The sequence below is a fragment of the Sabethes cyaneus genome, chromosome 2, assembly GCF_943734655.1.
Source record: "Sabethes cyaneus chromosome 2, idSabCyanKW18_F2, whole genome shotgun sequence".
Lineage (NCBI taxonomy): Eukaryota > Metazoa > Arthropoda > Insecta > Diptera > Culicidae > Sabethes > Sabethes cyaneus.
This window is the reverse complement of record NC_071354.1, coordinates 149,411,084-149,438,706: the sequence shown is the minus strand read 5'-3', so window position 1 is coordinate 149,438,706 and position 27,623 is coordinate 149,411,084. Positions and strand designations below refer to the sequence as shown.

Below are 27,623 nucleotides of genomic sequence, written 5' to 3'. Positions count from 1 at the left end.
TTATCTGGAACTTCTCTACGCCTAAGGGCGCCCCAGATGTTTTCGTGGCTGAGTCGGTCGAACGCCTTTTCTAAGTCAACAAACACCAGTAGAAGAGAGTCCTGGAATTCGTTGATCTGCTCCAATATGATGCGAAGCGTTGTGATATGGTGTGATATGGCCAGCGCGGAATCCAGCTTGTTGCCGCCGGAGAGGTCGCAAAAATTTCTGTTTTTTTGTATGAGAGTCCTGGGAGGGACACAGACAGACAGACAGACGTCCCTATTCGGTTCTTGAGTGAAGGCTTTCGGATCATAATCAGTAACCCATTTTAACATTTTTTCAATAACTTTTTTCTATAACTAAATAAAATAAAATTGCATTCGACTTTCTGGGTACTTGCCAAGTAAGATTAACGTTATTTAGACAATTTACAAGACGAGTAGAAGTTCTGTCTTTTAAAAAATGCTTTATCGATTTGTCAGTTCCATTTTGCTCACGTTTGTACTGTTGTTTTGTGTTTGTGAAAACCCTATCAAATGTGTACAAAGTCTGCGAAACGGTCCAATAATTTGAATAGAGCCCTTTCATAATACTCCTTAAGTAATAACAGTAGTTCTTACAATAGTTTACACGTACACCTCACTATGTTCCGGTTTCCGTTTGCTCAGTGTAGAAGTGGCAGAAGAAGACGCTTTAGAATTGGGTGATTTTTTCCCATCGTTTAGCGTCATGGTGGTGATCCCGACGCTATCATCACATGGAAGCTCGGTGATAAAGGAGCCGGTATTGGCGGGCTCCGCGGTAAACGCGAGTGGTATCGAGGTAACTGAGATAGGGATGGCATCGGAAGCAGTAGCGACCGTTACAGGGCCACTATCTGTGCTATTGGATGAAACGGTGTTTGTTATGGGAATCATGATCACCGTGTCGGTGGAACAACTGCCCGCTTTTCCTATCGAAGATGTTTGGCCATCTTTGACATAACTAGACACTGCATTTGGGAATAGAAAAAATAGAATGGTTAGCTCTTGGGCTTATGGATTTTATCGCTAATGACTGTACCGGGACGTTTGATGGTTGGCGGCAAAATTGATTTTGCCAGGGCAGCCGTCGCAGACTGACCGGCATGCAGAGTATTCGAACCTAAGCTGGAATCCAGCTCTTTGATTGGAGTTAGCAGCAGCGTACCCACTACGGGTAAATCGTTACTGTTCAGTGTGGTTGCTGCTGAAGCTGGATAGATGGACGGGTTGTTGGCCAACTACAAATAGAGATGTTTGAAATTGTGCTGATAGTTACATTGAATATAGTAATACCTGAGTGGCCATCAGTGCTACACCGGATGCAATGTTTGATGTTTTTTCTAATTGTACTGAGTGGGTAGTGATACCAGAAAGAGGGTGCACTTTGGTGTCTTTTGTAACATCAGGCGTAGGGATACGTGGTCTAGCTTTCGGTGGCACGTTAGATATCAAGGAGCCATTTCGACTGATTTTGGAGTCTATAAAACATAGCAAATACATTAGTCTTTTGGAGGGGGCATGTTTAGTATTTGCATACTTTGTTTCATAATCTGTCGTCGATTGCGTACAGATTTCCGGTTCACGAATTTATCGTATAAGCTAAGCTTCTGGAGGGGTTGATCACCGGTGGTTATTGGTTTTGTAAGTTCTGCATCAGGACTAGAATATACCGAGTTTTGTCGATTGTGGCTAGACAAGCCACCGGATGAATATGCTGTTGATGAACTGCGCATCGAAGTCATCTGTCGTCCAAACCATCCTTTCCGTCGTTCAATCATTGGAGTGTCTACACTTTCCTGTTTGGAAAAAAAAAATTTACTTCTCAACCATTCATATTTAAATTGATTCTTACATAATCGGCATAAACTTCTTCATTTCGTGATCGTTTTTCACCGCCTATGTTGGCATAAACTGCTTCAGACTCTTTGACGACATAGTGTTCAGCAGATCCTTTCGGCTCCTCTCGTCGGTAGTGTTCGGAAGCTACTGTGTATGGTAGTTCTTTCGGAACTACTTCATCCCAGTACTGGTCTTTCAGTAATTCTGGATGTTCGTTATGCATCTCATCAACAATCATATAGGAAGCCTTAATATGTCTGTCGATTAGCCAATTCAGTTCAAAGTCATCGTCATCTTCACCGAATGGATTGATTATTACTTCTGCAACTTTCAACCAACCAACGTAAAATACGAACTGCAGGATGGCGAAAAGCGGGAAATATACATCTAGTTCTGTGTAAGTACGAGTCTTTTCGTCGTACGTAGGGATCATTTGACTGCCCATAACGGCCGCCGCCAAGTAGGAATACAACACCAGCGTGGCCACTTGAGTATATACTAGTGGGACGCATACCGTATTGTAGCTAAAAATTTGTCCCAGCCTTCTTCGAATGTCGGACAGTTCCATTAATAAAGTCTGTACAATGTGATCGGAAGGGATGAGTTCTTCCTTTCTGGCACGGTTTATAATATTGGTGGCCCATACCAGGGGCATCCAATATTTAGACATTGGACTCCCTAAATCCAGTTTTTCGAAAATTTTACGTTCATTCTCCAGCATCAGACCGGCATCCACCAGATGCTGCCAGGTTGGGAAGCGTCGTTTAACGCGCAGCGAAACCTTTTGCAGTGTAATTACGTATGCAAGAACCATGTAGCGCATAATGTTTCGTCGCATCAGTCGCCCGATTTCGTCCTGCAAATAGAGGAGGAATTTGTTCAAAGTTTTATTTATTTCTTATGATAGTTTTTTTTTACAAAATCATTTTAGATACTAAAATCTATTTTTGCTTGAAATTTCGACCTGAAGTTATATTTATTATGTTTTCTAAACTAATTCACTAGATATGGGGTTATTGAATGTATTGGTGAAATAGCGAAACCGTGGCTATATTAGCTCCCCTAAGAAATACTTACGTGACCCTGAATAGCGGCATTAACGAATAAGGCAAGCGTGTCTGGCCAGGGTAGCAATCGGTACTGGTTCCACCATCTATGCACCACTAGAGTAACGTAGAAGCCCAGAACGAATGAAAGTTGCACAGTTCCTTGCTGTTGCCCGCAGTAGTTTCGTATTCGTTCGAATACCCTAGGATGGAAAGAAGAAGTATGAACTTTGATAAGTTTCTGGGTTTTTTCAAATGGTGGGTATTTTCGGCCTATTAAGCGATTGCATCTAATTTTTTGTCCTATGCCCTAGTTCTAGTGGAAGAACAGGTGATTTTGACGTTCTTTTAATAAAAAACGGTAGACTGTAAGTAGTTATAACATATTAAAATTGTATGTAGGTAAGGTATTTGTATTGGTGAAAGAAAAGGAAAATAGACTGAATTTAAAAACATGCCGAAAATAACCTCCCGTACCCTATTTCAACATAATCCAATTGTTACATCATAGGCGAAATATTTTCGATCAGTTAGATCAGCATCGCTAGAAAGCTACCACGCACGAAAAGTCCGTTTCCCCTGTTCCCACGAACAAAATCACGACAGTAGGTTATCAGAAGGGTAGCAACGTCACTGTTAGATCATTCAGCTGCGTCCGAAACCAATGAAGTGAAGTAACACCAATATTTCTATTACGACGGATTCAGCTGTGTGAAGTGTGTTCCTTTTTCACGTGCAAGCTCTAGGACGGGAAAATCCAGCACGACGAGTTCCCGGGAATCAGCGATAGTGCGGGAGCCTCAGCGGTTTGAAGAAGATCTGTATTTGTAAGAGAAGCTGAAGGAAGGAAGGTTACAGAAAGAGAAACCACTGACCGAGAAGGCGATGAATGAAAAACTTGAACAACATGAGTTGCTTCGCAAGTAGGATGAAGACGCGAGAAGTACTCGTTACAGCCGAAGCAGTCGAACGTACGCAAGCAGCCAAAGTAAAGTAAAGCCTGGTTTCACCAGTAAGCCCTGTTGGACCGGAATTGAAGCGAATCAACAAGCTTCGGTTCGAAACGAGAAACCAGTCGGATCGTTGACACCTATCGAAATCACTAAAGCCACCGACATAGATAACGATCGAGCAATGCTAGACGTCGTGCAAAAAGATGCTTTAATGCAGCAGTCCGATCAGCAGCACCAACATAATAGTAGTTTATCGGATCTACCGCTAGTCAACGTCCAACCGTTAAGCCGATAATTTGACATCAGCTGTCATATTTCGAGTTCTTTGAAAGTAGACGCGTTCCCAAAAATTGTCTGGAAGCTGATTAAAAATCCATTACAATACGAAGAATGGCAACGCGAGACAAGCGAGATGCGGAAGCATACCGAGCAGCAGGAAGCAGAGATCCGGCGACGAGAAAAGTAAGAGCAAGAGTTAGCAAATCTGTTTAAGCATGCCGAGAAGAATCGGGAACAGGACAGACATCGTTTGGATGGAATTTATCGGCAGCAACGTGAGCTAGAAGAGAAAGCGCTGTGCAGATGAACAGCGCATGCAAGACATTCACCGTCTGCAGCAAATCGAAGCTGACATAAAGAAGCGGGACGACGTCAAAAAGCAGCACCGTAATAGGGAAATGGACGTAGTTTAACGGATCAAACAGCTAGAATAGCAAAGTCAAGCTGAACGCTCGAAACGAGATGAAGAGGAGCAGAGATTTCCGGCGTAGGAGGAGAGTCTTGTCGAGGAGGTGCAGTGGCTGCGCTCAAGTGGAACAACAATCGGTAGTTGCACAGCATGCAGCAGAATAGCCCGCAGAAGATGAGCATCAGCACGACGTTCCAGAGGCGAATCAGCAAGGCGTATCCGTGACTAACAACCCTTAAACGACTTTCGATAAAGTAAACACAGTAGGAGCACTCACTCAAACACTTTATGTACCTCCCAAGCCAGGACTGCCCCCTATTCCTTTTCTAGTAGAACCGTCAGGGCCACCAAATACCCCCGAAGATATAAACTCTGGTCATGCGATGCAATGTCGCACGCCTCATCAGTTGGCAGTAAGGAAAGTCATCATGGGAGAGCTTCCCGGTTTTAGCAGGGACAATATCGAGTGGCCGCTTTTTATCACTAGCCACAACCATTCCACAGAGGCGTGTACTTATTCGGTTTCTGAAAACTTGCCGCGTTTGTAACGGGCGCCGCAAGGAGCTACGAAAGAAGCCGTCAGCAGTTTTTTCCTCCATTGATCAACAGTTTAGATGTTGTACAATAGGTCGGAGCAAATTGTTCATAACCGGGTGGCCAAAGTACGAGCGACGACCGCACCCAAGGTGGAAAAATTAGAGAATAATTTGTGTGGTGAAATGGAGACTGTTGGAATGACGAATCATCATTCCAACCCGATCTTCCTACAAGAACCGGTGGACATGTTGCCGGCAAACATTAAATTTATCTGGGCGCTACACCAAGTAAGTCTACCCGTGGTCGATTTAAAAGCGTTCAGCGAGCATATACGAAATGCTACGGTCGCCACCAGTGGCGTTACAAACTTTTACGTCACACCGAAGTCTCCGAAGGACGAGATGCATGATAAACCTGAGACCACAGACAAACAGACATCACTCTTGGAAGAAAAATCAACAAAAATTAAACCTCACATTTAGCCTGAACACTAGCATCATCTATGACAGACATTCTCAAATATCAAATAGCAACAGGAGTATCCCTCGAAGCAGCAAGTATTTTTTATGGGGAATTCCCCTTCTTTTGTCAAAAAGCGCAACTTTGACCAAAACGGAGACATTCCCAAGTAAGCCCAAATGAATGGAAAACGAGTGTTATGTCTGTTTGTCTGTGCTAGGACCAAGGAACAGGCATTCGTACAAATCCCATAGAATCCCTATAAAATGAGTTTTGGTGAAAGAATATGACGACTGGGCGTGGAATGTCGGGTTCTGACGCCATTTTGGAATCAAAATAGTGACTCCCAGTTTTCTGAAAATGATCGCATATGACTGAAAATAATGCAAAATCTTTATAATATGGGTATCAGATGAAATGGTTTTTACCTATTCCATTTTTTACATTTCTTGCCAACATTTTCAAATTGGATGAAAATTCATTCTAGCGGCGACTGCACCGGGCACCGCCCGAGAAATAATCGACGTTCTTTGTCGATAATGAGTTCTTCGCCGGGTATTCGAACAAGAAATTACAAGGTATACAACCCTAAGGGTTGTATGAAAGGGTGACGTAAGGACTGTGTCGTATAATACTCGTTATATTAATAACAAGTTTTAATCGATGAAGTATCACTTTATGTCGGATCATTCGATCAATGACTAATGCAAGCTGCATTTCTGTCATGTGTATATTTATGAGTATCTGTGAGTATCATCGTTTGAGTGTATATTTGTAAAACAAGAGCGGAATATTCTGATTTATCGGTGATGCCAATTGGATTGGAAAAGGGATGTGGCTTACAAAAGTGGTCTCATATTTTATCATTTGGATTCGAATTGCTTGGTGTATCTAATTGTCGTCCGTGCCTGTGAAGCAAAGCGATCACAAGAGAAATGTATGGAGAAATTGGACCTTGAAAGTTTACATATATTTTCATTATTTAGCGTATAAAAAATTGCTGGACATTTTATTTATCCAACGACATATTAACTGTTAGGGTAACCAACGTATTTTATATCCCCTCAACAGCTGTACATAATTTGGACACTTACAGCAAAATCAAATGGAAGTGTCCAAATTATGTACAGCTGTTGATGGGGTCCAAAATAAGTTGGTTACTCTATGTTTCATTCAGTAGTATAGTAGCTATTAGCCATTGAAATCTTTAATTCAAACGTTACACTTCTACTTTTCGTTTTCACAAAGTGCTACCTGGTATAGTAAACAAAGACGTAGTTCTGCGTCAAAACCATTTGTAACGCAATTTAAGTCAACCCCGTGAAGCTTCTGACACCTTGTGGCTTATATCCGAGAGAAATAAAACAGGTGTATTTGGTTAACTATCTTAGAAGTAATGACTTTATTTTCTGTATCAAAACGAAAGTTCGTATATGGATTTATCAAGGTATATATACATATAGGGTTTATAAATTGTGTGTACTTGCTATAAGTTTAGGGTAACCGTATCGGTTGTTAGTAATATTACAATATGTAGTAAGTTTATTTGATATTCAGGTTATGGATGCAATCAATTGATTCCTACTTAATGAAACTACACCTTTGAGCTTATCTCATCGGAAATGGATGGAACTTGCTCCTGGGACTCCGAAACGGCAACCCCCATATTAACATTTCTTACCTCCGACCGTCTTCTGTTAGACCATACCGATATGTTAAATTCAATGTGTAATATACACATAGATACGCTAGTAACTCACGCCATATCAACTTGTATACACTGCCGCGCCATCTGAAATATTATAAATAAAGAATATTGATTAAATTTGAATTAAAAAATTACCGTGCGGTATCGAATTCCGTATAGCTTCGAAATCCCTACACCATATAGAATTTGCTTGATTATATGTATTGAAACAGTCGAAATGTAAAATATTAATGTCAAAACTTAGGCATTAGACTATGAAATATAATTAATAAAAATAAAAACGTAAACGTTCATCGGATTTTTTTGTCAATTGGCTATATTGCTAACAATCTACTAAGAAAATCACTTTTAATAAAATCAAGTATAAAGCGGGAGTCAGTCCCGGCGTAGTGGTTAGCATTCACGTCTCTCACGCCGAGCCCGCAGAAGTCACGAATGACCCATGCTGTTAAAATGACTATAATCTAACAAAAAACTACTGCGAGACTACTGATACTGCGCGAATGCCCATTGTAATTTCTTATTTGCGTAATTAACAATAAAGCTGATTATTGGCATATTGTTGGGACTTATCAAACGCTTATCGTCTAATCATCTAAAAATTTAATCGTCTAAAAATCAGCTATATCTATTTGAAGAAACCTGGGAAATTGCGATGAGCAAACAGCACCACCCAAGGACCTATTCGATAACTGTACTTCAGCAGAAATCAAAAGGGAGTAGGATGGTTAACGTGTCGGTGTTGCCTACATACCGGCTCATTGAAGTTAACTAGTTTACATTGACAACAATTTGCGTCTGGCGCTGATGTTGCCAAAACAAATGACGAAGTCTCCTCGTCTTAATAAGATTTCTTACGACCATTAATAAACCTAGAACAATTTGATGTCTATGTTAGGGAAGTGTGCCAGAAAAAATAACAGAAGTCCCTTGAAACGATGGTTCTACAATTGATAAAGGGACGGTAGGGGAAAGAAATGAAAATTTTTTGGTGAAGGAGGGGGAAGAGCGGAAAGGTGAGGAGCGGGGGGATATTAGTAGCTACGCTTAACAAGTAGTCTTTTTGACACCTACATTTTGTCCAATGCTGGAAGGTGCATGAGTCGAACCAAGCTATAATCTGAGATTACAATCGGATTCGAACCCACTACACCTGCCAGGGCATGTGGTTCGCTGGTATTTGTATCTTTGAACCATAGAGGCGCTGGACAAAAGGAGGCTGCAAAACCCACTCATCAAGAGAGCGACGCGTCTGGTTACAGACACAAATTGTGCCTCTTCCTACATCTATTGTAGATTACCACCGAGCGAGAAGTTAAAATTTAACTTCCGCTCTTCCCTCTCCTTCACCAAAAAATTTTCATTTCTTTCCCCTACCGTCCCTTTATCAATTGTAGAACCATCGTTTCAAAAAAAAAAAAATATTAATATATATGTATGACCGCATTTCAAGGTCAAGACTAAAAACATGAGATTAGTCTATTTCATAGGAACGGGGCCTTCCCTCGAAAACCCGCGCCGAGAATTGCGGCTAACACACGCTGACAGACAAACAACGTCACGTGCAGTACCTTCCAAGTCGTAAGGGCCTGTATAGTGTCGTCGTCCTGCCAGTAAAAACGAGTTAGAGTTAAACTTCTCGCTCGGTGGTAATCTACAATAGATGTAGGAAGAGGTTTCTTTTTGTCCAGTGCCTCTATGGTTCGAAGGTACAAGTACCGCCCTGGCGAGTGTTGTGGGTTCGAATCCGGTTATAATCTCAGATTATAGCTTGGTTCGACTCATGCACCTTCGGTAGGACTTTTGACTGCACCAAGGTAGGAGTCAAAACGACTACTTGTTGAGCATAGCTACCAATATCCCTCCCCCCTGCTTCACCTTTCCGCTCTTCCCCCTCCTTCACCAAAAATTTCATTCCTTTCTCCTACCGTCCCTTTATCGATTGTAGAACCATCGTTTCAAAAAATATTAAAAACTAATGTAAATTGCATTTCTGGCATATGTATGTTTATAAGAATCTGTGAATGCCATTCTTTAAGTGAATGTTTAAAAGAGAAGAGTGACATATTCAGATTCAATTCTTCATTGAATGCAATGGGGACTTTGAAAATACGTGGACGTGGTTCATAAGTACAACGCCTGCAACCATTGATACATAGAGATTTCTTTTGAAAACCACTTCATAATAATGTTCATCATAAAAGTTGAAATAACAATGAATTACCAGCCCAGATTATTGTATTAAATATGATTATGCGCTGCTTGACATGTTTCAATAATCTTACTTTAACTCACTTGCGGCCTTTAAAAGGGCCATTGGTTACAAATAACATTAAAGCCAAAGCACGTTCATCGCAAATCTGACTTGCCATTCGAATGTCCTTCTCTTTTGACATTAATTACCAAAGGGACGTAAGTTAGCGGCGTCGATTCACTGTCTTTTGCTCCGAGAAGGTTTTACTAGTTTACTTTCACAGCTTACCGCTTGTTACATAGCAGAAAATATGGCACATACGCAAAAATTTCTGATTTATTTGTATGAGAATCTTTATCCTCCTACCACAGGAGTGAGGGGTCTCAAATCATCATAAAATAAATTCATGCCTCCAAAATCCCTCAAATGCGAAATTTGGTTCCATTTGCTTGATTAGTACTCGAGTTATGAGGAAATTAGTATTACATTAAAGCGAAATCTTTAGCCATACATCCTACTCACGCTTTGTATATGAGTCTTCCCCCTTCTTAGAAAGGGAAGGGGTCTCAGTACACCATAGAAAAATCCCTGCCTTCTCAAACCCGCACTTGCCAAATTTGGTTCCATTTACTTGATTATTTCTAGAGTTCTGAGGAAATTTGTATTTCATTTGTATAGGAGCCCTCCCTCTTACGCCCTCCATAAAATTGCTCTCTTATCCCTCCATAAAATTGCTGGTCATTTTATCTATCCAACGACATATAAACTGTTCTGTTTCCTTCAGTAGTTTAGTAGTTATTAGCATTTGAAATCTTTCATTCAAACGTATGAAATGGAGAGAGTTACCTGGAAGGAGCGTCAAACATAGCTCTGGCTCTCTCAAGCTCCCACCTGGCGCCTCCACGCAGATCTAAGTCAAATGATGACGGTCGATGGCCTTACCCGGAAATGCTTCATGTACTTACTGAAGCAGCTAAGCTAGGAGGTGCGAACTAGAGCGCCTGTTCTCCAGGTGAGGGGCGGCTCACACAGCGTCTGTCTCGTAACGGGCGGCTGAATATGAAATGCTGTATCCCGCAAGCTATACCTAAGATGGCAGACCCATCAGCGGGATGTAGGTATCGCGACCCCGGTGAGGTAGTATACCGAAAACTCAATTACCACGAACAACGAACAAAGAAATTCAGGACGGAACAATCGGTATAGGACACGGCAAGGGACAAGGAAACGATTAAGGGATAACGATTGGAAACTTGGTACCTGGAATGTCCGAACTCTCCATGAACCGGCACGGGCTGGCTTGCTTGCTCGAGAGCTGCATCAACTCGGAGTGGAGATCGCTGCTATTCAGGAAGTTCGGTGGCCAAATTCCGGAGAAAGGGAGTTCCGTGCAGTAGACCCTATTGCAGGCACTTCTTTTAAGTACCACATCTACTACAGTGGCGGTAAGAAAGCTGAACATGGAGTCGGTTTCGTAGTGTTGGGAAAACAAAAGCAACGAGTTATCCGGTGGAGGCCCGTAGATGACCGTATATGCGTGTTGAGGATTAAGGGCAAATTCTTCAACTATAGCCTAATCAACTTATACGCACCGACAAATGATAAATCCGATGATGCTAAAGACGAGTTTTACGACAAGCTTGAGAGGACCTATGGAGAGTGCCCAAAACACGACGTGAAAATCATCATCGGAGATGCAAACGCGCAGATCGGGAGGGAGGAATTCTTCCGTCCAGTTATTGGAAGACATAGCCTGCATCTGTCGACCAATGATAACGGTCTGAGGCTCATAAATTTTGCCGCGGCCAGAGGGATGGCCATCTGTAGCACCTACTTTCCACGTTTGAATATTCGGAAACAAACCTGGAGGCACCCAAATGGAGACTCTAGCTCTCAGATCGATCATGTCTTGATTGACGGTCGACACTTTTCGGATGTTATCGATGTACGGTCTTTTCGTGGACCAAATATCGACTCTGACCACTATCTCGTAGTGAGTAAGATTCGCGCAAGGCTGTCGAACACGGCGAAAGCTCGCACTGAAAGGACGCTGCGTTTCAACATCCAGCGGTTAACGGCAGACGGCGTTGCAGTGGAGTACGCCAGGAAGCTTGACCAGCGAATCGCAGAACAGCAGGTAGAAGAAGAAGATATAAATGGGCTGTGGAGGAACATCCATGGTGCCATCCAAACAACAGCGAGAGAGGTGGTAGGCACGACGCGTGGAAGACAGCGTAACAGCTGGTTTGATGCCGAATGCCAGAGAGTGACAGACGAAAAGAACCAGGCCAGGAGTCGCATGCACACTGCGGCAACGCGTCAAAACAGAGAGAGATACAGAGAGACTAGAGCTGCGGAAAAAAGAATCCATCGTCTAAAGAAACGCGAGTACGAGGAGCACGTGCTTGCCGGCGCAGAGGAGCGATACGCCAGCAACGACACACGGAGTTTCTATAAAACGGTGAGAAGCAGGAATTTTGCCATGCCTGTGATGTGCAATGATAGTGCTGGCAACCTGCTTACCGACAAAACGGCGGTAGCAGCCAGGTGGAAGGAGCACTTCCAGACACTATTGAATGGAGAGGTAAATGAGGAGATCAGCAGGGACAGGATAGAAATTGTAAGCGATGGTCAAGCTGTGGAGCCACCAACACAGGAAGAGGTTAAGAAGGCAATCAGTGAGCTGAAAAACGGTAAGGCTGCTGGGAAGGACGGTATCCCGGCTGAACTTCTAAAAGCGGGGAGCGAGCGGCTGTACGAAGCAATCCACCGGATCATTGTCAGGATCTGGGAGGAAGAACAAATGCCGGAGGAGTGGTTGGATGGCCTCATTTGCCCAATTTTCAAAAAGGGACATCGAATGGAGTGTAAAAACTATCGAGGAATTACATTGCTCAATTCTGCCTACAAGGTGCTTTCCCGTATCCTGTTCTGCAGACTGAGACCGTTAGCGGAGTCCTTCGTCGGCGAGTACCAAGCGGGTTTTCGTGAGGGTCGCTCCACGACGGATCAGATGTTTACCCTGCGCCAGTTGCTAGACAAGTTCCGGGAGTACAACTTGCAGACACACCATCTGTTTGTGGATTTTAAAGCGGCGTACGATTCAGTTAAACGAAATGAGCTGTGGCAGATAATGCTAGAACATGGTTTTCCGACGAAACTAGTTACGCTGATTCGTGCGACGCTGGATGGATCCAAATCATGCGTTAGAATAGCGGGTGAGACCTCAGCTGCTTTCGTGACGTTGGATGGACTGAAGCAAGGGGATGCACTCTCTAACCTGCTATTCAACATTGCCTTGGAAGGTGCATTACGAAGAGCAAACGTGGAAAGGAATGGAACTATCATCACGAAATCTCACATGCTTCTTGGTTTTGCGGATGACGTCGATATCATCGGAATCAACCGTAGAGCAGTAGAAGAGGCCTTTAGGCCCTTTAAAAGGGAAGCAGCGAGATTGGGACTTACCATTAATACCGCCAAAACGAAGTACATGGTTGCTGGTAGGGAACGTGGGAGCTCAAGTGGTGTTGGTGCCGAGGTGGAGTTAGATGGGGAACGATATGAAGTAGTGGAGGAATTTATATACCTTGGTACACTCGTGACATGTGACAACGATGTAAGCCGCGAAGTGAAACGACGAGTTGCAGCCGCGAATCGGGCTTTCTACGGATTACGTAGCCAGCTGAAGTCCCGTAGTTTGCAAATTCGCACAAAACTGGCGCTCTACAGAACACTAATCCTCCCGGTGGCCCTTTACGGACACGAATCATGGACGCTAAAGGAAGCTGATCGGCGAGTGCTTGGGGTTTTTGAGCGTAAAATTCTGCGATCTATACTTGGTGGCAAAATGGAAAATGGAGTGTGGCGCAGACGCATGAATCACGAGCTGTACCAAGTATACAAATATGCTGATATAGTGAAGGTAGTGCAATGTGGCAGGCTGCGGTGGGCTGGACACGTGGCCAGAATGCCCGATGAAAGAGTAGCCAAAACTATTTTCAGCAGAGAACCAGGAAGAGGCCGTAGACTCCGAGGCAGACCCCGCACCCGGTGGGTGTGTGCTGTCGAAGACGATGCACGTTCAGCTGGTGTTCGTGGGGATTGGAGAACGGCAGCCCAGGACCGACGGTACTGGAGGACTATAATTCGTTCGGCGCAGGATCGGTAACGGACCGTTGCCACTAAAGTAAAGTAAGTAAGCATTCAAACGTTACACTTCTATTTTCGTTTTCACAAAGGGCTACCCAGTCCCAGTATAGTAAAAAAAGACGTAGTCCTACGTCAAAAAAGAGTTTATGTTTGGCCGCGACAGAGTCAGAGACAGACAGACAGAAACAGATCAATTCTTTTTGCCAAAAATATACGTTTCCCTTGTAACTTCCCCTGTTTCCCTTGTGCACATCAAATCGACGAGGCACTTCTGAATGTTGAGCAGGGTATTTTAGAAATGCGGAATGTGGCGTTTACGGAAGCAGACATTAAAAATGCGATCTACAAACTAAAATCATCGTGGCGGCCTGGACCGGATGGCATCCCACCGATTATTATTAAAAAATGTTGTGATGCTCTTTGTGCACCTCTCACTGCTGTTTGTAACCAGTCCATATCGCAATCGACGTTCCCAGATGCCTGGAAGGAGTCCATCTTATTTCCTGTATACAAGAAGGGAGATCGTGCTGATGTGGCCAACTACCGTGGAATTACATCTCTGAGCAGTGGCTCGAAACTGCTTGAAATCCTTATAAGTAAACAGCTGATGTACGAGGCAAAACGACACATCTCTTGTGATCAGCACGGATTCTACCCTGGACGATCCACTGCCACTAATCTAGCGGAATTTACATCATATTCTGTACGAAAAATAGAAAATGGTGCTCAAATTGACACAGTGTACACTGACCTGAAAGCTGCCTTCGACCGTGTGGATCACAATCTGCTTCTAGCTAAAATAGAGCGTATGGGTGCAGCGTCGAGCTTTGTTAACTGGTTGAAATCGTATTTAGTGAATCGCCGCCTCTCAGTAAAACTAGGTAACGCATCTTCTAGCGAATTTTGCAATCGATCTGGCGTACCCCAAGGAAGCAATCTCGGGCCCCTTCTGTTTTCCTTATTTTTCAACGACGTCTGCACTGTGCTTCCAAGAGGCTGTAGATTGCTCTACGCTGATGACCTGAAAATTTACGTACTGGTCAAATCATTTGAAGATTGCCAAACATTGCAAAAGCTCGTCGATATCTTTGTGGAATGGTATCGAAAGAATGAACTTTCTATTAGTGTGTGCAAGTGTTCGGTTATTTCCTTTAACCGTAAAAAAGAACCCATCACTTGGAGTTATCACATCGGCAACGAGCGTTTGGAAAGGGTATATGCTGTTAAAGATTTAGGAGTGATACTCGACTCGCATCTTAACTTTCGGGAGCACTACTCCTACATTATATCCAAGGCCAATCAAAATTTGGGTTTTATATTTCGAGTGTCCAAAGAGTTCAGAGATCCGTACTGTTTACGCGCTTTGTACTATTCTATCGTTCGGTCTATCTTGGAATACGCTGCTGTAGTTTGGAGCCCTTACACTGGAATTTGGTCTTCCAGACTTGAGGCAGTTCAACGGAAATTTTTACGATACGCATTGAGACACCTTCCCTGGCAAAACCCTTCAGTGCTCCCGCCGTATCAAGACCGTTGTAAATTACTCGATATGAAAACTCTCGCAAAAAGGAGAAATATTGATAGGATACTCTTCATCAGGAAAGTTTTGCTGGGCGAATTGGACTCTCCAAATATCTTCGCTCAAATTAACATAAACGCTGCTCCACGTGCCCTTCGCAGCTCAAATTTTCTTCGGCTGGATTTTAGAAGAACTGATTACGGACAAAATGAGCCAATCAGAGCTATGTGTTGTATGTTTAATCGTGTATATAGTCATTTTGATTTTAATTGTTCTGCTAATTGTTTTCGAAATCGCTTGCAAAGTTTGATTGTAATCTAGTTAGCCTGTTAGTAGTAATTTAGTATGTTTTATTCATGTAGACACTGTTGTCAGATGGATCAATGTTAATAAATAAATAAATAAATAAATAAATAACTAAAACCATGCGTCTTCTCTGCATTCTCGTAACATTGTTACTTAATTCAATTCTATATTTCTATAAAAAATTGAACTTCAAAAATTAATAATGTGAAAATGTGAAAATAAATGAATTTCTAAACATAGATAGATTGGTAAAAATAACGTTTTTTGAGGTTTACCTTAATTTAGAAAGGGTCCAAAAAAATATGGGCCTAAAATTTTTCGAAAAGGAACAGGAACACAACATTTGAAATTTCGAAAGAACTTTTTTATGTAATTACTGATAAATATTTGATCACCGGTTACCAATTCAAATATATTTTGTTAAAACCGAAGGGGAACTCTGCGTGCGCTTTAGTAATAATTCAGTGTTTAGTTGTCCAGCAAATGTTTCGATAGAACGCCGGTTGTACCATTTCCATTCCCCACCCAGTAAGAATTTGTCGCACAACGTCGGACGGACACAAGCAAACCTATTGCTTGCGTCCGTCCGACGTCGTGCGACAAATTCTTGCTGGGTGGGGAATGGATATCGTACAACCAACGCTCTGCCGGTACATATGTTTCCATTTCAAACGTTTTGTCTAATCAATTTTAAAAACCAATACGGTTTGCGCTGTTCATAATTTACTATTAACACTGTAACATGAGCATCATATGTAGCAGAAATTGAATTAAATTAAAAAGATATAGAACTTGTAATATACTTACTTAAACAAAACAGGCCAAAAGCATCCGAAATTACTGCCGTTCGGTACCTCAGCAGAATATGAAATGGTCATTTTGGTATTGATTTGCCGCTACTGAAATGCGCTTCTGAAATCCTCTTGTCGATCAAGCGAACAGTTGCACTACACTCAATTTATCGATCAACACTGTCACTACGTCAACGTGGCGTTGCCACTGTCACGAATACGTATTCTTTTTTTCAATTTTTTTTCCTGGAACGTCAGTTCGGTTTACTAATGCCAAACAGTGCTGTATCAAGCCTCAAATAGCTCTAAATATTTATCACTTTATCATTCATTATGGTGAGGCACTTCTTCGCTGATTTTCTTCATCGCGATATGCCTCTTGGATGACGTTGGAACTTTGGACGATAATGCTAGATTTTTTCACCCTATTTGACTACGTTAAGTTCATAATGTCTCACCATCTCATCCCAACTAACATTCACGAATAAATTTCTGCCTGGCTTTTGCTTCATGAGGTTATTCTTATTATGGACGATCACTTCTAGACGATTATGTTGGGCACACCTTTTCATCACATACAATACAATACATACAATTGACAGTTATCACATTTATCACTTTGATGGCACTGTATTTTAAATGACACTAAGAATAAATTGAATCTGCAAAACAAAAAAGAAAAGAATTATTATTAAGTATTATTAAATGGCATAATAATATAATAAATGAATAGTAACGTGAATAGTTTATTAGTCTCTATGAAATAGATTGTAGGAAATGGCGATGATGATGGATGATGCAGTTGATGATGGATAATGGAACGTGAACAGACGCAGGCAAAAGAACACATAATAAAGTCATAATCTTCGGTAGAAAAGGCGCTTCTTGGAAGAGCTGCATGGTTTTCAAGAAACGCGAAATTTATAAGAACGAATCGTGAGGTGACCGAAAGGTTGAAGCAGCACTTTGACGACTATCTGAATCACGTCCAGGTAGCGAATCATGGCACCGGGGAAAGCTTTTTTGACGGTGCAATAAACGTAGGAGACACAGTGGTGCATGTGGATTTTGAGTGGATTATCGAGTTTATTCGAACATTACAGGGGGTTCCGTCATGGCAATGCAATGGTTTCTCATGCCTATATTGTTCAACTTAGCGCTACAAGGTGTAATGAGCGGATATGAACACACGGGACACGATCTTCAACATGTCTAGTCAATTCCTTCCCTTTGCCGACGACATGGACGTATGAGAATGGGTCGGACGTATTTACCACGTCCAAAATAAAGCATAAGCCGGCGAATGCGAGGCCAATCGATGCTTAGGCAGTAGTAAAACTTGGTAGGTATGTGGTTACCACATCAAATTGCATCACATCAATTTTCAAACTTTTTTCGTGTTGCTTCAACAGAGGAAGCAGATGCTTCTGTAGACACTCCTTGAGGTAGATCTGCCCGTTTACAGTCCCGGTAGCCACGAACGGCGCGCTCTGTTGCCACATGAGCAGATTGCTTGGAAAAATAATGTATTTCTTGGCAAACATTGAGAGTTTCTGTATCCTTACTTTCTCCAGAACATCAAACTCGTGCTGGGCGGTAAAGTACAGTAGCCCCGAAAGCTGCTGGAAGTCCGCCTTGAGGTAAGTCTCATCATCCATGATGAGAGATTCGAGAATTTTCCAGGTGCTTGCGCAAAATAAATCCGCGACGTTGCTTTTCGGGTGACGCAATTTTGTCTAAGTTGCGAAAAGCTGACCGCAATAAAAATACAGTGTAAACAAAACACTCTAAACTATTTCTACCCAAATTTTCAATACCCAGTGAGTAATTTTCTACAACGTTTCTTCCGTGATGCAATTTGATGTGCGGCACCCTTTATGACCTCTACTATGTGTAACTTTTTCCTCTCTTCTCCAGCATAGCAGTCTTTCATCGTACCCTTGCCCGGTTCGTTGAATTCACTCCTAACATAGGGTATGTTGCTGCTTCGTCGTAACTGCCTATTCCCGTCCTATCCAACACAAATTATTAAAAATATCAGCATTTTTATGACACACAATGCTAGTTATTCCCTAATATTTTAGTTTTTTGTCTATCATACGCGATCAATCAAAGTGAGCTGAAATCTATTTAAATGCTTTTTATCATTAGAGAAGTTCTACCAGCCAAATTTCCTACGTTTTTTCGTGCGACGAAGAAGAAAATGTCGACTAATCGTTTTAATATCCGTCATTCATACATGAAAATAACTCACGCAAGGTATTGTTTTACTCTACAGCCAGGAAAACTTGCCTGACCTGCAGGAATTTTGCAGAATAACATTTGTCATGCTGTCCTACACAAATACATGTGCGTTAGTGTCGTAAATATTGTTGTGATTTTTAGTTCGGACGATGAAAAATTTTGATGAACGGATTTTAAAACGGTACGACGAATTTATGTCAGTCAGTTGCGCAATTTCAATAATATGCTTTAAAAATCGCCTTTCAGTGATTTCAAAGTTCACGGATCGGAAGGTAAGTGTGGTTTAGTCAAATCAGCACAAGAACTTCGTTACAACAAGTTTGTTGTCAATAAAGTGGGGAATTGAGTAAAACTTTCCTATAATTTGACAATTTTCGTCATCATTTAGCAAGGCATTTTTGGTGTCACCAAATTCAGTTCTCGCCCGCACCACGCTCCTGGAACACAACAAAAAGCACGACAGTTCAACGACCTAAAGCGCTGGCAGATGCTGGCGGGCTCGGCCGCGCAGAAAAACTAGCTCATCGCACCGGTAAGCAGCGCTCCATGGGGGTGGCGTTAAACACGAGGTGCTCCATTATGGTAACGCAATTATTTTGAACTACTATCTGCTGGTTTTTGTTCCCCAGACAGAGGTATCGGGTGGCAACTAATATTTTGGAATTTTTTTCTCAAGCTGTCAAAAAAAGACAAAGATACATGAAGAAGATCTGATTTACCGAAATTAAAGATACATTATCCTTTGTTGAAAAAAAATTAGTGTACATTTGAAAACGGTTCGTAATCGGCAGTTCGGCGAAGCTTCCGTTTGACGTCGAAACAGGAGCGTTGTACGGCCGTCATGCCAACTTTGTGAATGCATCTCTTGATACTACCAATCAACTGTTTTCAATTCGTGGCTCTCCAGTTATTTTTGTTCTCCAAGGAACTTAAAATCCCGAAGAAATCTTCGTTTGGGCGCACTGAGACAGATTTTTCGGGTTGTGATTTTTGGGTGAAAATGGGATTGAATGGGTATTCAGGAACGATAGTGTTTTTTGGCATAATGCGATGATACTCTATCCGGCCAAAACACGTATTGTCAATCTGCATGATATTTTTGTAGAAACGGTATCAAAATTTTTCTCAAACATTCGTCTGGTGCCTCTGAATAGATAGCCAAATCAGAGGACTTGTTGTTGAAGAAACGAGAAAGAGAACGATGTCCTTCTGCGTCCATAATTTTGGCTGGTCTTCCACTACCTTGCTTGCGAATAGTTGTAGGGCATCTAGGATATGGTAAACAGTCGAAGCCGCAACAAATTTGCTTTTTAAAATGTTGTACTGTATACTTTTTGCCGAGATTTCTGTTGCAGTTCGTAGAAGTGTATAAGGCGCTCTCGAAATGCTTCTTGATTCGACACCATTTTTATCAAAACTTGGCAAACATAAACAAAAACAAAAATTATTAACAAAAAGAGGAGAGAGAGAGCTAACACAACATACTCTCATTTCTCTCTGAGCTCGTTCGTTGTTGAAAATATTCCAAAAATTTAGCTGCCACCCGTTAGAATCAACATTACATTATTTTCCTTGGAAACAAAACGCGATCTGATTGAGTAGAATGGCTTATTTTATTTTTTTAGTTGCGAGAGATAGGTTGTATTAAAGTTTAATGAAATGTATTGTGTTCCAAATAAATTATTATTGATAGTTGAACAATTTGGCTACAAGCGTTTATGATGAATCAAAATACTCAATATAAATCTTTAAAAGTTCGAATAGGACTTTAACTATAGGGTGTCAATTTTCACTTCAGCTCCACAGTTATCTTTTCAAGTGATTATATAACCTCCGTGGATTAGGAAGGCAGTTTCTTGACACTTAAATACGGATCGATGGGAATTCCCGTAGTCTACAGATCGTAATATTCTTTTAGAAAATAGATGACCCGAAAAGTGCTGTAGACTAAAGTGGAGATGGAACGTAGATCCAATCACTTGTTTATTTGAAAGCCTTTGCTCACCTGACCGGATTGGCCAGTTTTTTATTGTTGTTGCTGTTGTTGTTTTGTTATTCTTACTACATGCTGGTGCTGTTGGTGAATGATGACCCTGCCATTGGTTCGCGGCGTTCCATCGCTTTAATACCGAAACAGCATCACATCCAAAATAAATGTATACATGTTTTTAGATGGGATGGATCAAATGGAACTTCGTTGATAGCCATAGCAATAGCATAGCAATCAATACCACGACTGCTGCCAGAGTGGAGGCAATCAACAATAATGACGCATTGGAATTTGTCAGTTCGTTTGGTTGCTCGCGTGCGTTTGACAAAGGAAAACGGCCTTGCGGGTATCGCATTTTGGAGTTTTCTTTTTTCCATTCCAGTCAAATAAAATTACCAACGGTCAAGAGGTCACAACCCCGGTGGGGATCGACAATATATGGGCATCTTTTTTCGATGGTCAAAATAATAAGGAATAAACCAAAACTATTAAATGTCTGCTGATTACATAAAATTAAAAAAACAAAATAAAAATACAACGATTATATTACTTATCAAAGTGAATCCTGATCCAACGAAACCTTTTTAACTAACAAAACTCCTTCCTGTAATCTTTGCGGAGATGCACAGGCTATTATGGTGTGCGGAGATGCAGTGGCTATAATGGTTTCACAAAAATTATCACTAACACCTTTCTCAATCCCACCTGATTGCAAGGACGTGGCCGGCGCAGTTATAAAAAGCATCGTAAAAATGATGCGAGCAAGCTAATGACTATTTTTCCGTGAAAGTATACCCAAAGGAAGCTCATGTTTTGATTTTCATGCAAAAATAATTATCTTGAGGAGCGCCAGGTAAGAAATAGTCTTTCTTACCTGGAAGAATTTCTCTTTCTCGTTTTCATATCTAACGTTCCGCATATTCACAAAAATAAAATTAAGCGAGTAGCGGCAGTAGAGGTCAAGCTAAATTTTTCATAAAAGTCTGAAATGCACGGAATCATGTTCATGTTGGAAAATGCACAAAAACCATGTCTTTGAGATTTTTCAACACTATAGATTTGAAACACAACTTCAATAGATTTGAAAAGAATTCTAACGAAAAATAAATACCCGGAATTTGAACAGAAAGCCATGCTTAATGCTTTTATAAGTGTAAAGTATGATTACCACAACATGGTGTCCAATTAATTATTTCTAGTAAAAATTAGAATATTGTGGTATAACGTCCTTAGAACTGATATGTTGTAAAAATCCTGTACACGAATTGTCGTAGTGCGTTTAGATAATCCCGACAAGTATTTTATTGGTCTACCCGTTTGCAATTGCCAGCTGATTTATTCACTCTTTCTTTCTGCCATTCGATAATTGCAAAACAAAAATTCGGCTGCTGAAACACATTCATCTTTCGCGAGTGTGACTCGTTTTGTCAAACGATGTGTCACTGTCACAATTAGCACTTAACTGTCACTGTCACTATTAGCACTTAATTAGCACGAACCCTACCCTTCAGGGTTTCCAGGAATAAATTAAGCTTTCCCCGGCGAATGCGGATCATCAGCATCATTCGATAATGACAAACAACGGGAAAAAATCAACTCTGAACTGACTGTATACCTCTATCGTGTTGGTACTCTAGGATCTAGCAAAAGGAACAGGCACACGTGCGTGAGAATATTTTTGGCTATTGGTTCGAGTTAACCACGTTTTCTGCGACCTCTGGTTATTTTGCACCATCAATGGAAGTTTCGAAAATCGCGTTTAGGTCACCCACAATTTATTAAATAGCTGCATAGAAACTCATTCACTTACTAATACTACGACTATCATTCACTGATCGACTGCATGGTACTCCTTTTAATAGCTTTGAATAAAATGTGTAGTAGCGTACGGGATGGTATTTTCAGCAGGTTTCTAAATTCAGACTATTTGCCTCTTCTTTTGCCAATAAAAATATTTTGTCGACATACAATTTTAATATGTTATAACTATTTTCTCAAGACTGTAAGTAATCTACTATTTTTTATTCAAAGAACGTCAAAACCACCTGTTCTTTCACTAGAACTAGGCCATAGGCCGAAAAAATAGATGCCATCGCTTAATGGGATGAAAATACCCTCCCTATATGAGAAATGTCTGTCGCGAATTATAATTAGTAAAGTATAGATTTAGATAAAACTTTACCGATCCGTATTATCCGGTAATGTTGTTGAGTATAGAAACAAGAACGACGCGAATGGAATGGATCGTGTCGATTGAGTCGCGCTATAAACACAGCTCAGTCGGTCAGCTCACAAACTTTTCCAATAAACAACCCGATCTCCGGTCGGTGCGAGTGCACTTTGAGTACTAACCTGTCGAGCTGCTGATCGTCGCCGTATGGCTATGGTTGATCGCAACAAGGGAGCTTCTTTTTCCGCTTAGCTATGCTCTGCTTACGAAGAGGCCTATGCCGGTAAGTCTGTACTTGACAGACTTCCATACAATGGCAACCGCCAGGATCGTTCCCAGTTTACCTGCGGTTCTGTTACCTGTTGCGACTAAAAAGCGTGTTGTCATTATGTGTGAGACCTTTTGGTGCGCTCATGGGCATGTACGTAACGTACAAGTGCACCACATTACGTGCTCCACCAGGTGTGTTTAGGCTAGACCCTCCATTAATCGCGCAGCTATGCACAATATAGAGTAATTTACCTATCATTTAACGATTCCAATGATTGAACAGTGCCCAATAAAGTGCTAATTCCAGAATACATGTGCAGCCAAATCCTATAAAAGTGTACAAATTACTCACTTTGTTCAGTTGTGGATTATTTCTTGGAATAATATCACTCCAAAACACAAGTTTACTACTTTAATTTCTTCATTAGATCTCCCAAAAGCTAATAAATAAGCTTAATGGCGAGTAATTCGGCTAAGCATTCCACTACAGAGACCATACATTACAGAGGCGACAAGGCACTAAAAATCCGCTAATTATTTATTCTCCGCAATGATTCAAAATTTTGCGGATTTTGAGTGCCTTGTTGCCTCTGTAATCTATAGTCTCTGTACATTCCACCTCTAACGGGTTTTGGAATTTATTTCTCAAGCTGTCAGAAAAAGACAACAATAGCTGAAGAAGATCTGATTTACTGAAATTAAAGATACATTGGCCATTGTTGAAAAAAAATTAGTGAACATTGGAAAGCGGTTTGTAATCGGCTGTTCGGCGAAGCTTCCGTTTGATGTCGAAACAGGAGCGGTGTACGGCCGTCATGTCAACTTGTCCGGATGTCCGAATGCTTCTCTTGATTCTACCAATCAACTGTTTGTAATTCGTGGATCTCCAGCTATTTTTTTACACCAAGGAACTCAAAATCCCGAATAAATCTTCGATTGGGCGACACTGAGGCAGATTTGTGGGGTTGTGGTTTGTGGGTAAAAAAGGGGCTCGAATGGGTTTTCAGGAGCGATTGCGTTTTTTTGGCGTAATGCGATGATGCTTGATCCAGCCAAAACACGTATTGTCCATCTGCATGATGTTTTTGTAGAAACGGAATCAAAATTTTCTTCAAATATTCGGTATCTTGACATCAAATATTCGTTCTGGTACACAACCTCCCAGTTGGCTTCGAGGTATGACGCTGACCTAATAAGCCATAGGACGACGTTCGAATCTCGACTGGGACAGACTGTCAGAGTCAATAGGATCGTAGCAACTGACCCTGTAATTGTCCTGCACTCTAACAGCTGGCTGCAAAGTCCATCGTATAAAAACAGAAGGTCAAGTTTCGATAACGGAATGTAGCGCCTAGGCTTTGCTTTGCTTTTACACATCTTGATTGATAACCGAACCAGAGGGCTTGAACCTTGGCTTCGAAATACATCTCTCGGAAATGGCAATGCACAGCATTACTTTCTTTTCAGACTTATTTTTAAACTTGTGTTTTATGTTCGGAGATGCAGTAGAACTATCCATGGAGTATTTTTTATTTTATTTTTTGCGGCATTGGGATTTCAGCATCGATATCTGTCTTTCATTGTATTCCAGGACTCTTGTCTTCTTTCAGCCTTTTGTTTCGACACTTTTTAATATTTTGCAGATGTACAGGTGGGAACAGTTGAACTTTTTAGCGGCATTCCGTCGGCTCACAGAATCACTGTGTTATCGCACAATGAGGTGTGGCAGACGAAGACATTTGATGGTATTAGTAGCTAAAAATCAGCAAACGACGTCAAACTACAAAAACAAATCGTGTCGGGCAATGGGGTTTGTTTTTGGAGTTTGACGTCACGCTTCATCGTGATTGGTCAATTTACGATTCCACACACACCATGACGAAATTCCTTCATTGCACTAACACCACTTAACCAACATTGCCACACCTGTATATACCTGTATGTATCGACAAAGTAAGTTCCCGGGGTCCTGGAAAAGATCTTATATTTTGCCAATATTTAAAAAAGGAGATAAATGCAACATCGCGAACTACCGTGGAATAACCTCTTTATGTGCTGGTTCTAAGTTACTTGAGATCCTCGTGAATGAGCTACTGTTTAGTAAAGTGAAATCATATATTTCGATAGAGCAACATGGATTTGTTCCCAAACGCTCAATTAATACCAACCTACTGCAGTTCTGTTCATTCTGTCTTCGCCAGATAGAAGACGCAGCCCAAGTCGACACAATATACACAGATCTCAAAGCTGCTTTTGACCGCATTGACCACCATATTTTGCTTCGGAAACTAGACCGCTTAGGAGCTTCTGATGGCTTCGGCTGCTGGCTTCAGTCTTATCTAACAAATCGACAACTCTCAGTTAAATTGGGCTCTACTGAGTCGGCTTTTGCAGTCGATCTGGAGTCCCGCAAGGAAGCAACCTAGGCCCATTACTGTTCATAATATTTTTTAATGACGTCTGCTCGGTGATCCCATCGGGCTGCAAGCTACTATACGCTGATGATCTAAAGATGTTTCTCTCTGTACGATCTGTTGAGGACTGCAAACTATTACAAGGCTTTATCAACCAATTTACAAACTGGTGTCGTTTAAACAACCTGACCATCAGTACTTCCAAATGCTCAGTCATCACCTTCACACGAAGCAAAACATCTATTGCGTACAATTACACAATCGACAACTCTTGTCTTGAGCGGGTCAAAGTTGTTAGAGACCTAGGAGTGGAGCTGGATACTAGAATGACCTTCAACAACCATTACTCAGACATTATTTCAAAGGCGAATCGTAATCTGGGTTTTATCATGCGTGTGGCTAAAGATTTCCGCGACCCATATTGTTTGCGAGCTCTTTACTTTTCCCTAGTACGCTCCATTCTTGAGACTGCTTCTGTGGTATGGAGTCCGTTCACGGACATTTGGTCAACAAGAATCGAAGCAGTGCAACGCAGATTTATAAGGCACGCATTAAGACATCTCCCGTGGTCGGACCATCAAAATCTCCCACCCTATGAGGACCGTTGTAAACTGCTGAATGTGGAAACCCTATGTAAAAGGAGAGACGTATCCAGAGCCGTCTTCGTTGCCCAACTTTTGAAATGGGAGGTCGACGCTCCAGAACTTCTACGTATGGTTGATGTAAATGTTATGCCTCGACCGCTTAGATCTCGAGGATTTCTACGGCCTGCCTTTCACCGTACAAGTTACGGACTACATGAACCAATTCACGCGATGTGTTGTTTATTCAATGAGGTGTATGAACATTTTGACTTTACAATATCGACGAATACTTTTAAGAATAGGATAAGAAATAGTGTGACTTGATGTGAATTTTATGTCTCTATGTTTGATTGAGTTTGTGTACCAATGTTATTGTTATTATTAAAAGATAATGGGTTTTTATGCCGATTTGAGAATGGGATTAAATCTCAACTCAAATAGGCTTTTCCCATCCACAGTTTAAATCTTCATTTAGACATTAGTTCCGATGAAGTAAGAAAATAAAATAAAATAAAATAAAATATCACATTGGTTATCGCACAGATAATTTCTCGTATATGCTCACTAGCTGATTGCCCGATCTTCCTCGAGGCCCCTTTGTCTCTCAGTCACTTTTCCATCTGGTACTGTGACGAAAATTCTCATAATGCAAGAAATAAAACCCCTTATCTTAATTTTTTATTTTTTTATTTTTATTTTAATGTGGTTTTAAGCAGTTGGCGATTCACCACGCTTTTTCTTCATTTGAATGTGTCTACTTCTTTGGTCAGTTCCCCTCCTGTTGTCTCCCAGCCACTTGTAAAACTGTCTTCTTTTTAGAAATTGTTCCAAATGCAATAGAAATTCATTTACCCATACTCCCTTCGTGTAAGAGATCTCCCTCCCCCCTTGTAAGAGACCGTCAACCCCCCTGCGCTGATTATTGTCAAAAACCATGTGTTTGACAAATGACGTTTGATGATGTACTATACAGAAGTTCCGGAGTTATGGCGGAACATACATTCATACTACCGTTCATCGTACCCTCTCCCTCTTTTGCCTCCTTCCCACTCAGCTCCCGCTTCTGTCCCGTGACTAATTATGTATCGTTTGCTCTATGAAATCCCTATTACGGAACCGAAACAAAGAGTTTTTTTTTCGTATTTCCCTCTTCGGTGGAACCCCTTCTATTCTCACAGTTACTTGCACAACTGCAATCGGTCTAAATGCAAGAAAAACGCAACGGCTTTTACTTATTCGAAGCACCCCACTTTTGTCCCCCCAGTCCTAATTCCCTTATGTCAAAGAACATGTGTGCCAAGTTTGGTGGAGAATGGTTAAGGAGTTCTGGAGTTATGGCGGAACTTACAAATAAGCATACAAACATACGCTCAATTTATATATCACTAGCTGACCCGACAAACTTTGTATTGCCACAAATTAAACTGTGTTGTACATAAATCGTGAATCTCGGATGACCTTTGTCACAATCTTGAGTTTTGCAAGTTTCTGGGGAGTTCATGGGTGTTTCATCAAAGTAAAGTAAAAAACAACTCCCCCATTGCCTGATAAAATAAAGCGGATTGCATTTAAATATTCGCCATCATTACAAACCATTTCGCCGAATACCATTTTGCAGAACACCAATTCTCGGTTGACCATAACGCGGAATATAGAGTTTCGCAGAATACCGTTTCGCGAAAAACCTTACGCGGGATGTACCATTTCACGGAAAATCTTTTCGTAGAAAGTACCCTTTCGCAGGGGTGACCCAA

General features: G+C 41.4%; 1 protein-coding gene across 1 annotated transcript; it reads right to left on the bottom strand.

The window, feature by feature from the left end:
• Positions 1–608: 608 nt before the first annotated feature.
• LOC128737106 (bestrophin-2-like) lies at positions 609–22,726 on the bottom strand. The gene is made up of 9 exons (XM_053831671.1): positions 22,614–22,726; positions 16,214–16,859; positions 7,209–7,319; positions 2,922–3,093; positions 1,858–2,700; positions 1,543–1,801; positions 1,299–1,483; positions 1,045–1,243; positions 609–973 (listed from the first exon to the last, which is right to left on the bottom strand). Exons 2-9 carry the CDS (start codon positions 16,282–16,284, stop codon positions 609–611), a joined length of 2,205 nt encoding a protein of 734 aa, XP_053687646.1. The 5' UTR covers positions 16,285–16,859; positions 22,614–22,726.
• Between the last annotated feature and the right edge of the window lie 4,897 nt (positions 22,727–27,623).

What these genes read in the sequence shown, in the direction of transcription:
- LOC128737106 (XM_053831671.1), bottom strand. Translation starts at nt 16,284, where the DNA reads ATGACCATTTCATATTCTGCTGAGGTACCGAACGGCAGTAATTTCGGA. An exon ending in ATGCCGCTATTCAGGGTCAC is followed by an intron (nt 2,701 to 2,921) that starts GTAAGTATTTCT and finishes CTCTATTTGCAG; the next exon opens with GACGAAATCGGGCGACTGAT. An exon ending in GCCAACCATCAAACGTCCCG is followed by an intron (nt 974 to 1,044) that starts GTACAGTCATTA and finishes TCCCAAATGCAG; the next exon opens with TGTCTAGTTATGTCAAAGAT.